The sequence below is a fragment of the Schistocerca nitens genome, chromosome 2, assembly GCF_023898315.1.
Source record: "Schistocerca nitens isolate TAMUIC-IGC-003100 chromosome 2, iqSchNite1.1, whole genome shotgun sequence".
In the NCBI taxonomy this organism is placed as follows: Eukaryota; Metazoa; Arthropoda; class Insecta; order Orthoptera; family Acrididae; genus Schistocerca; species Schistocerca nitens.
Window position 1 is genome coordinate 79,134,925 of NC_064615.1, and position 16,568 is coordinate 79,151,492.

General features: G+C 45.4%; 1 protein-coding gene across 4 annotated transcripts in view; it reads right to left on the reverse strand.

Moving 5' to 3' along the window:
• LOC126235755 (uncharacterized) overlaps nucleotides 1-16,568 on the reverse strand; it is a 304,031-nt gene that overhangs the window by 173,512 nt on the left and 113,951 nt on the right. For all 4 annotated transcript variants that reach the window (XM_049944553.1, XM_049944551.1, XM_049944552.1 and 1 more), the window contains exon 2: nucleotides 901-1,147. In XM_049944553.1, the coding sequence (XP_049800510.1) occupies nucleotides 901-1,147 (247 nt within the window). The remainder of the gene's footprint in view (nucleotides 1-900; nucleotides 1,148-16,568) is intronic.

Consider the following 16,568-nt stretch of genomic DNA (forward strand, 5'->3'; position numbering starts at 1 on the left):
CCCCACACCATGATGCCGGGTGTTGGCCCTGTGTGCCTCGGTCGTATGCAGTCCTGATTGTGGCGCTCACCTGCACGGCGCCAAACACGCATACGACCATCATTGGCACCAAGGCAGAAGCGACTCTCATCGCTGAAGACGACACGTCTCCATTCGTCCCTCCATTCACGCCTGTCGCGACACCACTGGAGGCGGGCTGCACGATGTTGGGGCGTGAGCGGAAGACGGCCTAACGGTGTGCGGGACCGTAGCCCAGCTTCATGGAGACGGTTGCGAATGGTCCTCGCCGATACCCCAGGAGCAACAGTGTCCCTAATTTGCTGGGAAGTGGCGGTGCGGTCCCCTACGGCACTGCGTAGGATCCTACGGTCTTGGCGTGCATCCGTGCGTCGCTGCGGTCCGGTCCCAGGTCGACGGGCACGTGCACCTTCCGCCGACCACTGGCGACAATATCGATGTACTGTGGAGACCTCACGCCCCACGTGTTGAGCAATTCGGCAGTACGTCCACCCGGCCTCCCGCATGCCCACTATACGCCCTCGCTCAAAGTCCGTCAACTGCACATACGGTTCACGTCGACGCTGTCGCGACATGCTACCAGTGTTAAAGACTGCGATGGAGCTCCGTATGCCACGGCAAACTGGCTGACACTGACGGCGGCGGTGCACAAATGCTGCGCAGCTAGCGCCATTCGACGGCCAACAGCGCGGTTCCTGGTGTGTCCGCTGTGCCGTGCGTGTGATCATTGCTTGTACAGCCCTCTCGCAGTGTCCGGAGCAAGTATGGTGGGTCTGACACACCGGTGTCAATGTGTTCTTTTTTCCATTTCCAGGAGTGTATATCTGGTGCGTATGCTCGGTAATTCTTGGAACTGGGCAGCAGAGCAGCCGGGGTACTGACCGAGCAGCATGTGCGACATGACGGCGGCCATCCCCCTCGTCAGGTCGTACACGTACAGCTGGACGGGCGCGCCCAAGTCGGGGACGGGCGGCTCGTCGGCGCGCCGGCGCTCCATCTCCTCGTCGCTGTCGTCGCCGCTGCCGCTGCTGTCGCTGTCGCTGTCGCTCTCCTCCTCCTCCTCCTCCTCTTCCTTCTTCTCGCTGCTGGCAACCGAGCTGCGCTTCTCTGCGTCTCCGCCGACTCCTGCCTGCAATCGCAAACCGCAGCACATTTATTTACACATCGTAGCCACTGGAAGTTCGAGGATGACACGATAACGAATGCTAGGAAAAACGGGTATGTATTCTAAGCAGATTTAGACTTTCTAGGCGAATCTCGACGGTGAAATGGTCTCGTATTATCAGCAGAGTCGAGGCGTCGTTCTACTGCAACGATTCAACAACATGACACTTCGCCTGAAGATGACAAGTAGGAAACTAGTTGAAACGTGGCGCAGAACGACGCCTTGACTCGGCTGATAAACCGAGAAGAATTCATCATGCATATGTACTCTGCTGGTTATTAAAATTACAACACTAGGAAGGAATGCAATTAAAGAAATTTTACTTATTGTGAGTATACATCAAACCCAATTCGGTTTTACGTAGAGTACTCCACGGCAAGGCCACTTACTTAGCTTGTATTTATCGTGAATCTTTCGCAAAGCGCAAAGTCGCAAGTGACAGGAAAAAAGCGCAGGTGACTCCTGTGTGTTAGAAGGGTGAAAGAACGGAGCCGCAAAATTGCAGACCAACATCCTCAACGAAAGCATCGCTTCTGCGAAACTCAGCCTGCCCTTTTCTCAAATAATATACTGTGAACTAGGAAAATTCCATATTCCTAGATTTCCAAAAAGCATTTGACATGATACCCCACTGCAGACTGCTCACAAAGGTAAGAGCATATGGGATAGGTTCTCAGATACCTGAGTGGCACGAAGACTTCGTAAGAAAGGGAGCCCAATGGTTTGTGTCTATGAGCTACAAGGGTGTCGTTAGGAGTGCCTCAGGGACGTGTGTTAGCACCGCTATTATTTTCTATACACGTAAGAGATTTGGCGGACAGGGTGGGCAACAATCTGCAATTGATTGCTGATGATGATGAGTGTACAGTAAGGTGTCAAAGTTCAGTGACTGTAGGAGGACACAAGACGACTCGGACAAAATTTCTAGTTGATGTGATGGATGACAGCTAGCGCAAAATGTATAAGTATGTAAGTTAATGCGAATTAGTAGGAAAAACAAACCCGTAATGTTCGAGTACAGCATTAGTAGTGTTCTGCTTGAAAGAATCACGTCTAAATATCTCGGAGTAACGTTCCAAAGCGATATGAAATGTTACGAGCAAGTGAGGATTGTTGTAGGGAAGGAGAATGGTCGACTTGGGTTTAATGGGAGAATTTTAGGAAACCCTGGTTCATCTGTAAAGGAAACAGCATATAGGATGCTAGTGCGACATATTCTTTATTTCTGCTCGAATGTTTGAGATCCGCACCACGCCGCATTACACGAAGCATCGAAGCAATTCGGAGCCAGGCTACTAGATTCCTTAACTGTAGGGATCTACATTCGGTTCGAAAAACACGCAGGTGTTACAGAGAACCTTCGGAAACTACAAGGGGTATCCCTGGAGGGAAGACAACGTTCTTTTCGAGTAATAATATTGGGACAATTTACACAATTGGCATTTAAAGCTGCCTGCAGAACGATCCTACTGCTGGTGACATTCATTCTCGTTAAGGACCACGAAAATAAGATATAAGACATTAGGGATTACGCGGAGGCATATAAACAGTCGTTTTTCTGTTGCTCTACCTGCGAGTGGAACAGGATATGAAACGACTAGTAGTGGTACAGGATACCCTCCGCCACGCACGGTACAATGGTTTGCGGAGTATGTATGTGTGTAGATGTACACGTAGATGTAGTAGAAGGAATCCATGATAAAATTTGTACACTACTGGCCATTAAAATTCCTACACCAGGAAGAAATGCAGATGATAAACGGGTATTCATTGGGCAAATATATTATACTAGAACTGAAATGTGATTACATTTTCTTGCAATTTGGGTGCATAGATCCTGAGAAATCAGTACCCAGAAAAACCACGTCTGGCCGGAATAACGGCCTTGATACACCTGGGCATTGAGTCAGACACAGCTTGGATGGCGTCTACAGGTACAGCTGCCCATGCAGCTACAACACGATACCACAGTTCATCAAGACTAGTGATCGGCGTATTGTGACGAGCCACTTGCTCGGCCACCATTGACCAGACGTTTTCAGTTGGTGAGAGGTCTGGAGAATGTGCTGGCCAGGGCAGCAGTCGAATATTTATGTATCCAGAAAGGCCCGTACAGGACCTGCAACATGCGGTCGTGCATTATCCTGCTGAAATGTAGGGTTTCGCAGAGATCGAATGAAGGGTAGAGCCACGGGACGTAACACATCTGAAATGTAACGTCCACTGTTCAAAGTGCCGTCAATACGAACAAGAGGTGACCAAGACATGTAACCAGTGGCACCCCATACCATCACGCCGGGTGATACGCCAGTATGGAGATGACGAATACAAGCTTCCAAAGTGCGTTCACCGCGATGTCGCCAAACACGGATGCGACCATCATGATGCTGTAAACAGAACCTGGATTCATCCGAAAAAATGACGTATTGCAATTCGTGCACCCAGGTTCGTCGTTGAGTACACCATCGCAGGCGCTCCCGTCTGTGATGCAGCGTCAAGGGTAACCGCAGCCATGGTCTCCGAGCTGAAAGTCCATGCTGCTGCAAACGTCGTCGAACTGTTCGTGCAGGCCGGCCGGAGTGGCCGAGCGGTTCTAGGCGCTATAGTCTGAAACCGCACGACTGCTACGGTCGCAGGTTCGAATCCTACCTCGGGCATGGATGTGTGTGATGTCCTTAGGTTGGTTAGATGTAAGTAGTTCTAAGTTATAGGGCACTGATCATCTCAGAAATTGAGTCCCATAGTGCATATGGTTGTTGTCTTGCAAACGTCCCCATCTGTTGACTCAGGGATCGAGACGTGGCTGCACGATCCGTTACAGCCATGCGGATAAGATGCCTGTCATCTCGACCGCTAGTGATACGAGACCGTTGGGATCCAACACGGGGTTCCGTATTATCCTCCTGAACCCACCGATTCCATATTCTGCTAACAGTCATTGGATCGCGAGCAGCAATGTCGCGATACGATAAACCGCAATCGCGATAGGCTACAATCCGACCTTTATCAAAGTCGGAAACGTGATGGTACGCATTTCTCCTCCTTACACGAGGCATCACAACGTTTCACCAGGCAACGCCGGTCAACTGCTGTTTGTGCATGAGAAATCGGTTGGAAAGTTTCCTCATGTCAGCACGTTGTAGTTGTTGCCACCGGCGCCAACCTTGTGTGAATGGTCTGAAAAGCTTATCATTTGCATATCACAGTATCTTCTTCCTGCCGGTTAAATTTCGCGTCTGTAGCACGTCATCTTCGTGGTGTAGCAATTTTAATGGCCAGTAGTGTAGGTGATTTGGTAGTACGCAGGGTGTACATGGAGCTGCCACCTGTAGATGGGAACAGCGACTCGTAAATAGGGATGGGAAAAACCATCCGGTTAAAAACGAAACCTTTTTTTTAATTCAGGGTAACTGGTATTTTTTGGTCTCGGTTAAAAGAGGTATTTTTATCCTCTAGTGATAACTGGGTGTGAAACCTATGTTCAACTTGCCATACGACTGGTGCTAAAATTTTTGGTTTTAGATCAAAGGCTTCTGTAAGATTGATATCCTCTTTGAATGATGATGATTCTGATGAAAGGAGTCAACTTACAGGCCGACATATTACAGATCAAGTATTTATGATTACAGTGTACAATAATTATTCGCCACTGAATTAATTATTGAAATTTTAAATGTTGTCGAGTAATTCTTCCTGGTGCATGTTCCATTTTGGCCACTATTTAAATTGTTCAAGCTGATTTTTTAAAAGAACATTTTTTTTGTTTTGTCAGCAAAAAATCCGTTGTGAATCAAACTCTTGTTATAAAGTAGCTACAGTTATATTCGCTTCCACTTTCGCTTGTGCCTGTATTCCACAGTTTCGCAGGGTCGGCATGGTGAGATACGGATTTGGCAATGTTAATATTCAGGGGTGCCTTTTTTACGAAACAATAAAGAAAGGAAGTAAGGGCATCAGTAATAAATTAAAAAAAAACAATTCACACATAATTTACAATAAAATGATAAATTGGTTATCTGCTGTCTGTTTGTATATAATATACCTTTATCTGCTTCCAGCCCTTACAAACAGACCACATAAGACAAAAAATAGAGTTCTCCAACTTCAGTCTTCAACCTTACCACTGACTATTCGTAATGACCGATCAACGCCTGTAAGCATCTAATGGTCTGGATTTCATTGTAATTTCAGTGGTATGATCCCCTATTACAACGTGACTTTTTTAACAGACATTTAAAAAATGAGAATCAATAGGAAAATAATGGTGAATTTTTTGTAGCATTCAAACCCTCATTATTTTCGAGATAAGCGGCGAACAGTGGATGGGCTAAGTTCTCATTTATTTACCAGTTTTATTTGGTATTTTGATTCTATGTATCTTGAAACGTATGACACGCAAGTCTGAGGGAATAGTAGAATTTTTTAACTTTTCTTCGATGTCTGACTCTATTGTTCGAAATAAAAGCAATAAAAAACCGAAAATCGGTAATTTCAGAGCCTGGTTATTCTGAGCAGTTGTATCCGTCAAGTTAAAATGGATATGCAAAAAAAAAAAAACGGTTGTTTTAGCGTAACCGCTATTCTCACCGCCTACCTGGCTGCGTATCGAGTCTGAATGAGCTTGAATGAAAGATACGGTCGCTGCGATCCTTGCTGCTTCAGCACTAATGATACACTTGATCAATCGAAGTGGCTGACAGGTAATGGCGTTCTGGTCTCTCAGCAACCTATGAACGATATTATCAGTGGGTGACGGAGCTGTAGAACTGACTCGCCAGGCCCACTATCGAACGCCTGTATCGTGATAGGTCAGACTAAGACGGGTAACTTGCGGTGTAGCATTGTACTGTTGAAAGATAATGTCACGGAGATGTCAAAGATCGAATATAGATACCGGTCTTAATAACGCTGTAACACGGCTATATGAAACAGCAGTGATAGTGTTGAGCCAGGGCCGCTAGTGTGTCCTGTGCTATACATACATACATTAATCCTTGTTCCAAAGATCATGAATACGACATTTCATAATGATGTGGAACGTTTCGCTTTAACATACGTTTTCTTCACAAGATCATTAATTTTTTTACAGTTACTACTTCACATTTAAAAAATCATCTATTGAGTAGTAGAAGTTGTCATTCAGAAATTCTTTTAGTTTTCTTTTAAATGTTGGTTGGCCATCTGTCAGACTTTTAATGCTATTTGTCAAATGACCAAAGATTTTTGTGGCAGCATAATTCACTCCTTTCTGTGCCAAAGTCAGAATTAATCCAGAATATTGAAGATCACCCTTTCTTCTAGTGTTGTAGCTATGCACTTCGCTGTTATTTTTGAATTGGGATGGGTTATTAATGACAAATTTCGGAAGTGAATATATGTATCGCGGCGGTACTGTGAATTACCAGAATTCGTTAAATAAATGTCTGCAAGGTGATCGTGGGTGGGCTGCAGCTATTATTCTGATTACACGTTTTTGTGCAATGAATATTTCTTCTCTTAATGATGAATTGCCCCAAAATATGATGTCGTATAAAAGGAATGAACGATAATAGTCATAGTAGGCTAATTTACTGATATGTTTCTCACCAAAATTCGCAATAACCTTAATAGCATAAGAAGCTGAACCTAACCGTTTCAGTAGATCATCTATGTGTTTCTCCCAGTTCAATTTCTCATCAATGCACACACCCAGAAATTTTGAATATTCTGCCTTAGCAACAGACTTCTGTTCATAGTCTATATTTATCAATGGTTTTATACCATTTACTAAACAGAATTGTATAAACCGTGTTTTCTCCAAATTTAGTGAGAGTCCATTTGCAGAGAACAACTTAATAATTTTCTGAAAGACATTATTTGCAATTTCCACAGCTGAGTCTTGCTTTTTGGGTGTGACTACTACACGTATATCATCAACAAAAAGAACTAGCTTTGCAACTTCATGAATATAGAGTGGCAAGTCATTAATATATATTAAGAACAATAAGAGACCCAAGACTGAACCCTGTGGGACACCATTCTTGATACATCCCCAGTTAGATGACTCTGCTGAATTTTATAGACTATCTGTACTGTTAATTTAAACCTTCTGCATTCTTCCAGTTAAATATGACTAAAAACATTTGTGCACTATCTCACTCATACCACAATACTTAAGCTTATCTGAAATAATTTCATGATTCACACAATCAAAAGCCTTTGAGAAATCGCTAAATATCCCAATGGGTGTTGTTCGGTTATTCAATACATTTAATATTTGATCAGTGAAAGCATATATAGCATTTTCCGTTGAAAAGCCTTTCTGAAAACTAAACTGATATTTTGTTAGTACTTTATTTTTACAAATACATGTTGCTACTTTTGAATACATTACTTTTTCAAGAATTTTGGATGAAGCTGTCAGAAGCAAGATTGATTTGCAGTTGTTAGCATCAGAACTATCCCCTTTTTTATGCAATGGTTTAACACTAGAGTATTTCAGATTAACTGGAAAAATGCCCTGTTCCAGTAAGTTACTACATATGTGGCTGAGAATTTTAGCAAATTGCACAGGTATTGCTTGTTCCACACACTGCCTGTCGTCGATCGTCCCGCCTCTCGGTGCTCTCGCGTCAAGGGAAGCTGCAACAGTGGCCACTTTGCGGACAGTCTATGGTGCTCCAGATTGTCGCACTCTGTGCATATTTTTCTTGTTGCAAACAAGCCTAATTCATGACTCAAGGTATATAACGTAGCAGTTCGATCCAGTATGACCTAGTGAACAATGTGTTTGTCCTCTCAAGCACTAGTTGCTCGAGACCGATTACATCATGCGCGGAACATGTCAATCCTCAACCAATCCATTAGACTGTCAAATAACAGTCATGGGATCCCGACTAACGGGAGCATCACTACCACGAAACGATAAACTGCAGTATCAATAGGCCACGACCCTGCCACCGTCGAATCCCTACACGTGCTGGTGGACATTTATCTTTCTTACACGTGGCACAACACGACATGCGCAAAAAACGAACATAATTCAGTTGCCATTTCTGAATGAGAAACCTGCTGGATAATTTATTTGATAGTACCGTCTTGGAGATGGCTGCTAAACAGCAATTATGACCACCTTCAATTGATAAAATAACAGTTGGCACAAGTTTGTTTATTTAGAACTGTTCGATACAGTTCCCCACAGTCGTTTAATGAACAAAGTAACAGCATATGGACTATCACACCAATTGTGTGATCGGATTGAAGAGTTCCTAGATAACAGAACGCAGCATGTCATTCTCAATGGAGAGAAGTCATCCGAAGTAAGAGTGATTTCAGGTGTGCCGCAGGGGAGAGTCGTAGGACCGTTGCTATTCACAATACGTATACATAAATGACCTTGTGGATGACATCGGAAGTTCACTGAGGCTTTTTGCGGATGATGCTGTGGTATATCGAGAGGTTGTAACAATGGAAAATTGTACTGAAATGCAGGAGGATCTGCAGCGAATTGACGCATGGTGCAGGGAATGGCAATTGAATCTCAATGTAGACAAGTGTAATGTGCTGCGAATACATAGAAAGATAGTTCCCTTATCATGTAACTACAAAATAGCAGGTCAGCAACTGGAAGCAGTTAATGCCATAAATTATCTGGGAGTACGCATTAGGAGTGATTTAAAATGGAATGATCATATAAAGTTGATCGTCGGTAAAGCAGATGCCAGACTGAGATTCATTGGAAGAATCCTAAGAAAATGCAATCCGAGAACAAAGGAAGTAGGTTACAGTACGCCTGTTCGCCCACTGCTTGAATACTGCTCAGCAGTGTGGGTTCCGTACCAGATAGGGTTGATAGAAGAGATAGAGAAGATCCAACGGAGAGCAGCGCGCTTCGTTACAGGATCATTTAGTAATCGCGAAAGTTTTACGGAGATGATAGATAAACTCCAGAGGAAGACTCTGCAGGAGAGACGCTCAGTAGCTCGGTACGGGCTTTTGTTGAAGTTTCGAGAACATACCTTCACCGAAGAGTCAAGCAGTATATTGCTCCCTCCTACGTATATCTCACGAAGACACCATGAGGATAAAATCAGAGAGATTAGAGCCCACACAGAGGCATACCGACAATCCTTCTTTCCACGAACAATACGAGACTGGAATAGAAGGGAGAAGCGATAGAGGTACTAAAGGTACCCTCCGCCACACACCGTCAGGTGGCTTGCGGAGTATGGATGTAGATGTCGAACGCGACCTAGGTTTTGATAATACTATGAGCATCTTCTTTAGAAGTACCTGCTATTAGATTGGGTACATGAAAAACTGATTGATAGGTGAATCGCTAGCCAACCAGCTCAACTCACATGTAACTACAGTTAATACATTTGACTTGAGCTGCTTAACTAGTGATTCACTTGACATGTAACAGTAGGTACCTCTGAAGAAGTTGCTCATAGTAGTACCGAAGCCTTGGTCAAGTTTCAAATAAACAAACTCCTGGGAAATGGCTATCCGGTTATTTCATTAACTGTCTAGCTGACAAACCTGCTATTTCCCGGCTAATCATTTTCTCAATTTCCTCGCTGTATGACTGACTCCACACAGCTAAAGCACACCAGTAGACCCAGAAAAGGCCACTGTAGCCGGGGCCGAAACTTTGCTTTCTCTCTCTTTTTTTTCTTTTCTTTTTTTTCATTATGACGCGGTACGACACTCAAAACGTAACTCATGTTAACTGAATCTGGCCGAGGAAGCCTACCCTATTATAGAATCGTACGTTAATAAACTGCCATCACTCACAATGAAGACATCTATGGTTTGTAGACGGAAGACTGCGGCTAGGCAACAAAATAAACAATGGCAAAGTATCTGTTTGGAAGCGTGAACGCCGCGGGCCAAGTGTGTTCTGGCGCGCAGCCTGGCGCTTCCTCGGATGGGCTCGTCCCCTTGGCCCACTCCAATGCCGCCTTGGTCACCAGCAACCTTGAGGACGGCCTTTCCAAGATTTGCGCCTCTCTTCTGCCGCGTCCGCTGTCTACCAAAATGTAACACTTCAAAATTCTTCGTTGCTGACTTTCTCAAGCTCAGGAATGGGCGAATATCAATTTCAGGCGCCTTGGTAGCCACACGGTCAGCACAACGGATTGCTAAGCAAAGGGTCCCGGTTCGATTTCCTGCCTTTTCGGCGATTTTCTCCGCTCGTATCACCATACTTGACATTCTATTATTGAGATGGCTGAATAGGTACGTTCCAAAAGCCAATAAATTGAAAAAAATATCAGTTTTAGTATTGTGTAATCCTCTCTTCTCCATGAAGTTGCACTTTACCTTGTAGAAGAAATAGTGCTTCATAAATATGGAATGAAACGTCTCAGTTTTAGATCGATGTACTCGCATTCTCAGTGCTAATCCGACTACCTGACTCATGTTGCGTGCAGTTTTCCCAAATTAAAATGGACGCCACACTGATTTTTAAACAATATACTGGTGGTTACCGTCCCTGTAGTTGCCTCATACGAGCACTTGCTTCGTCTGCAACGTGTCATCAGTGAGATAAAACGTGATCGTATAACATTGATATTTTTTTTCTTCTTTTTTTTTAGGTCGCTCAACTACTAAGGTCATTAGCGACCAGTCACAAACGTTAGTGCACTAATAGCGTAGAAAAAAACAAGGGGGCAACACCAGAAAGTACTTACAAAGACGCAGATAAACAAAATAAAAGAGTTAGATCTCTGTGGACAAGTCCGTCAATGTAATAAAACTAAGGACACGAGCAGCTGCTCGAGCGTCATCAGCTAAAAGTTCCTGTACGGTAGACGGCAGACACATGACAGCACGAGAGTGAATAAAACGGGGACAGGGCAATAAAACATGGCGCACCATCAATGGATGACCACAGGGGCACTGCGGGGCGGGGTCACCGGACAACAGGTAGCGGTGGCTAAATCGGCAATGCCCAATCCGCAACCTGGCCAAAATGACCACCTCCCGCCGGGAAGGGCGTGCGGAGGTCGTCCAAGCCGCTGGGATCGGTTTGATGGCCCTAAGCGTGTAACATTGATGGCAGAGATAACCCCGGTTAGTGTTGTTCCACCACCTGCTGCAAATCTTTCTATGTGGCGCCATTTCGGGGAATTGCACGGCGATGGACATGAGCTGAAAGGAATAGCGCAACACAAACACCCAGTCCGTGAGCGAAGAAATTCGCCGGCCCGGCCGGGAATCGAACCAGAGGCTCCACGATCTAGAGCGGTGGTGCCCAACGTGGGGGCATTACCCCCTGAAGGGTAAAATGAAATGTTCATAAGAAAAAATAGGGGTTCAGTTCTGATTCGGCCACGAAACTAACCTATTTTTATAAGGTTATTAATATTATAGCTATGTCGTAAGACTGTAATGCCGATTCCGTAAATAAGAAATAATCAATTTTTTTTTCAAATAACAGCATTAACACGTGAGAAAATGAGTTAGAAATTACAGTCTGTGAAACTACTGTATGACCACATTCCTCAGATAACCACAACACACCCACTGAGATAACAAAAGCAGTGGGATAGCGATGTGCATATATACAGTTGGCGTTAGTATCGCGTACATAAGTTATAAAACGGCAGTGCATTGACAGAGCTGTCATTTGTTCTCACATGATTCATCTGAAAAGGTGACCGCACGACGGGAATTAACAAACTTTGAACGCGGAATGGTAGTTGGAGATAGACGCATTTCGGAGATCGTTCGGGAATTCAATATTCCTAGATCCAAAGTGTCAATCGTGTGCCGAGAATATCAATTTTCAGGCATTACTTCTCACTATGGACAACTGCAGTGGCCGACGGCCTTCACTTAACGACTGAGAGCAGCGTCCTTTGCACAAAGTTGTCAGTGCTAACAGACATGCAACACTGGGTGGAATAACCGCAAAAAACAATGTGGGACGTACGACGACCGTATCAGTTGGAACAGTGCGGCGAAATATGGTATTAGGGGGCTATGGCAGCAGACGACCGACGCGATTGCCTTTGCTGACGGTACGTCGCCTGCAGCGCCCCTCCTGGGCTCGTTACCTTCGGTTGGATCCTACACGATTGGAAAACCCAACCCTAGTGAAATGAGACCCGATTTCATTTGGTAGGAGTTGATAGTACAGTTCGAGTGTGGCGCAGACCCACGAAGCCACGGGCACAAGTTGTCAACAAGCCTACAATGCACTGTGTAAACTGGTGGTGGCTCCTTAATGGTGTGGGCTGTGTTTGCATGTAATGGACTGGGTCCTCTGGTCCAATTGAAGTGATCATTGACTGGAAATGGTTCTGTTTGGCTACTTGGAAATTATTTACAGCCGTTCATGGACTTTATGTTCTGAAATAACAACGGAATTTTTGTGGATGACAGTACGCCATGTCACCAGGCCATGTATGTTCGCTATTGGCTTGAAGAACGTTCTGGACAATTCGAACGAATGATTTGGCCACCCAGATTACCCGACAGGAATCCCATCGAATATTTATGGGACATAATCGAGAGGTCAGTTAGTGTAAAAAATTCTGGACGGGCAATATTTCCGCAGTTATGGACGGCTGGAGAGGAAGCACGGCTCAGTATTTCTCGGGGGCTTCCAACGACCTGTTGAGTCCATGCCACATCGAATTGCTGCACTACGCCACGCAAAAGAAGGACCGGGACGATATTAGGAGGTATCCCATGACTTTTGTCACATCATTGTAAGCTTTGTACTTTGTAACGTGCATCTGTGACCTCAAAACTGAGATACTCAGGTTGATACAACCATGTGAAACGCTCAAAAAAATGGTTCAAATGGCTCTGAGCACTATGGGACTTATCTGAGGTCATCAAACCCCGCCGCGCGGGATTAGCCGAGCGGTCTGGGGCGTTGCAGTCATGGACTGTGCGGCTGGTCCCGGCGGAGGTTTGAGTCCTCCCTCGGGCATGGGCGTGTGTGTTTGGTCTTAGGATAATTTAGGTTAAGTAGTGTGTAAGCTAAGGGACTCATGACCTTCGCAGTGAACTCCCTTAAGATTTCACACGCATTTTTTTCATGAGTCCCCTAGAAGTTAGAACTACTTAAACCTAACTAACCTAAGGATTCAAACCTGGGACCGTAGCAGCAGCGCGGTTCCGGACTGAAGCGCCTAAAACCGCTCGGCCACAGCGGCCGGCTGTGAAACAGTCAGAAAAAGTACTTCTTTGGGAAGTTGTTCAACTCACGTTCAATACTAGCTTGAATGTCTGTTATGTCGTCAAAGTGTCGACCCTTCATGTTTATTTCAGCACTTCGTCGTTTTGCAGTAGGTTTGTATACCTAACACCAAGTCACGTCACTATCGCGTTTTACATTTCAAGCAAGATGTGGTTAAGCGTTCATACAGTGTTCTTTCTGTTCGGGAGTCTACGTCTGCGGGGCAAACTTTACGCACACTTTTCTCCTCTTCTGGAAAATGTCTTTAACACTGGATTCAGACATGTTGCCTTATTGCGATTCACACACTATGGCCGCTTATCCACTACTTAATACCACCTGCTGACGACTAACTGGTCCAATGCACATCTGCTATTTACAGCTGTTAGTTGAAGTTGCCGCTGCAGTTTCTGCTCTGAGGTCGGTTACATGCCAGCAATAAAATCGCTCTCGGAGCTTTTACAAAGGACGGTGCATCTCACAAATGCTTAAATATCTCATGAACAGCCTACTCCGAACTGTGGGTGTTTTCCCACAATGAGCCCCGACGACTGGCGAAGACGTGAGCTCATGCACACAGGAGGGTCATACGCTCGGGACAGTTCAACTTATGGAAAACAAACACAAACCCTCCCCCCCCCCCCATATATATATATATATATATGAGTGCAGAGTGCCAACTGTGTGATAAACCTGTGGCTGTTGATTGATCCTCTGAAGGTCATGTACACTGACAGAAATACCCACACCCACACGGGGAGCAGGAAACGAATTGCAACTTCACTGGTTGAGAGGGTATGTGATGTTATTTCAGTGATTACAGTATCGAGTCAAATTTGCCAATAACTTACCAGTACGATATTACACTCTAACTGGTTTGCATACAAGCACTGGCTACGGGAGTACCTCAGCATCAGGTAGGCATTTCATAGAGATACGTGTCACGTGTGGACGTGCGTTGTCTTGTTGAGAAATAGCACCACTGTATTGTCACTTTAGAGGTAACGCATGAGTGCGCAGGATGCTCGTGATGTATCGTTGTGCCGTCAGAGGCCTCAGTCACTACCAGCCGTGACCTGAAGCCATATCTGATGGGTCCCCACGACGTGATGCCAGAAGCAACACTGCCGTGCCTCTCCAAAACACTGGATGGAAGAAAAGGACCTTTCCTCCAGGACACGACCATACTCTCTCAACGATGGTCATCCAGGATAGTAGTTCATCCATGAACACAGTGCCGACGTCATTCATCACCAGTCCATACTTCCCGGTCACGCCACCACTCCAAATGCAGCCATTTGTGCTGTGGTTTGGTGTTGAAGGCGGCCTGCGCATGGGACGACAATTCCCTCGTCCAGCTGCTGCTTGTCTCTGACCAGTGGAGTGGGATGGCACAGAATGTTAGAGGGAATCCGTTACTCGTGTTGGGAGGCAGTGAAATGTGAAAGGTTATTGCATTTCACCTGTCTCAAATACCTTGCATATCGGATGGAACAGTGCAGTCATTGTAAGCGTAGGCTTCCGCGGCCGTTGTCTTCTTCAATAAGATTCTTCAGGGTATCAGACCGCATCGTCATAATTTAATATGCGCCAACGTTTCGGCCAGCGTTGCAGCTAGCCTTCATCAGGGCCTTACGTTAACTGCTAAATGAACACACTTGGTACCTTAAATAGCTGCACGAGAAAACCGTGTCGTTACTTGATTGGCTGTAAAAGGAGGAGGAGGAGGGGTGAAAGGTATGCTTTATTGGTGTTTCCTTTATTATCTGTCATTGGCTGAAATAGCTGTTTTCTATTGGTCTTCTCCCTTGGGTATGGGAAGCAGATGATAGACAGCACCATGTCGACAAGGTTCAAATGGTTCAAATGGCTCTGAGCACTATGGGACTCAACTGCTGTGGTCATAAGTCCCCTAGAACTTAGAACTACTTAAACCTAACTAACCTAAGGACATCACACACATCCATGCCCGAGGCAGGATTCGAACCTGCGACCGTAGCGGTCGTGCGGTTCCAGACTGTAGCGCCTTTAACCGCTCGGCCACTCCGGACGGCTGTCGACAAGGGAGAAGACTAATAGGGAAGAGGAGAAGGAGGCACAGAGCATTGCTGTGTTACCATATGTACAAGGGGTCACCGAACGTATTGGCAAAATTCTACGAAAAGCCGACATCAAACCAATTTTCCGAAGCAGAAACAAAATATCAGACATGCTCGGTTCTACCAAGGATGCAGTTGACAAACTACACACAGCTGGCGTGTATGAAATTGGTTGTGCGTGTGGATTAGTCTACATAGGTGAGACGGGACGTCCGATTAGCACAAGGCTCTCGGAACATGAAAGATATATCCGCCTGAAACAACACACTAAGTCAGCAGTGGCGGAACACCGAGACGAGTGCGGGAAACCAATATTTTTTCAAGAAGCCCGCGTCCTGGCGAAACAGCCTCTCACTTTCAAAAGAAAGATTAGAGAGGCGATAGAAATAGCCAAAGACCCGCCAACATGAATAGAGAGGACGGGTACAAGCTTCCGAGGTCTTGGCTGCCTGCAATAGCAGGGCTACGGAGCGGCGGCAGAGCCGTGGCGGCCCATGCAGACACGCGGAGAGCCGCAGTAGTGGTCGCGAGTACACAAAGCAATGGCACGCCGCAGCCGGCTTCTGGACAGCATGGAAACAGTGTGACGTCACAGCCATCACCTGTTCGCTATTCGTCCGTCTCCTCCAATGGGGTGGATTAATATAAAGACCAATAGAAAACAGCTATTTCAGCCAATGACAGATAATAAAGGAAACACCAATAAAGCATACCTTTCACCCCTCCTCCTCCTCCTTTTACAGCCAATCAAGTAACGACACGGTTTTCTCGTGCAGCTATTTAAGGTACCAAGTGTGTTCATTTAGCAGTTAACGTAAGGCCCTGATGAAGGCTAGCTGCAACGCTGGCCGAAACGTTGGCGCATTTTAAATTATGACGATGCGGTCTGATACCCTGAAGAATCTTATTGAAGAAGTGCAGTCATTGTTAAAAAAAATGTGTTCACTAACGATAACGCTAATCCTGCAAACTTACACGTTCTACATCGCTCCGATAAAAGAATCGTTCAAATGACCTGTGCAACATGTAATTAAGTAACTACGACATGCTTGTTGCACAGTACGCCGATCCTTCCTGGTGGTGGTCAGACGGAGCCTTGACGACGGGTACG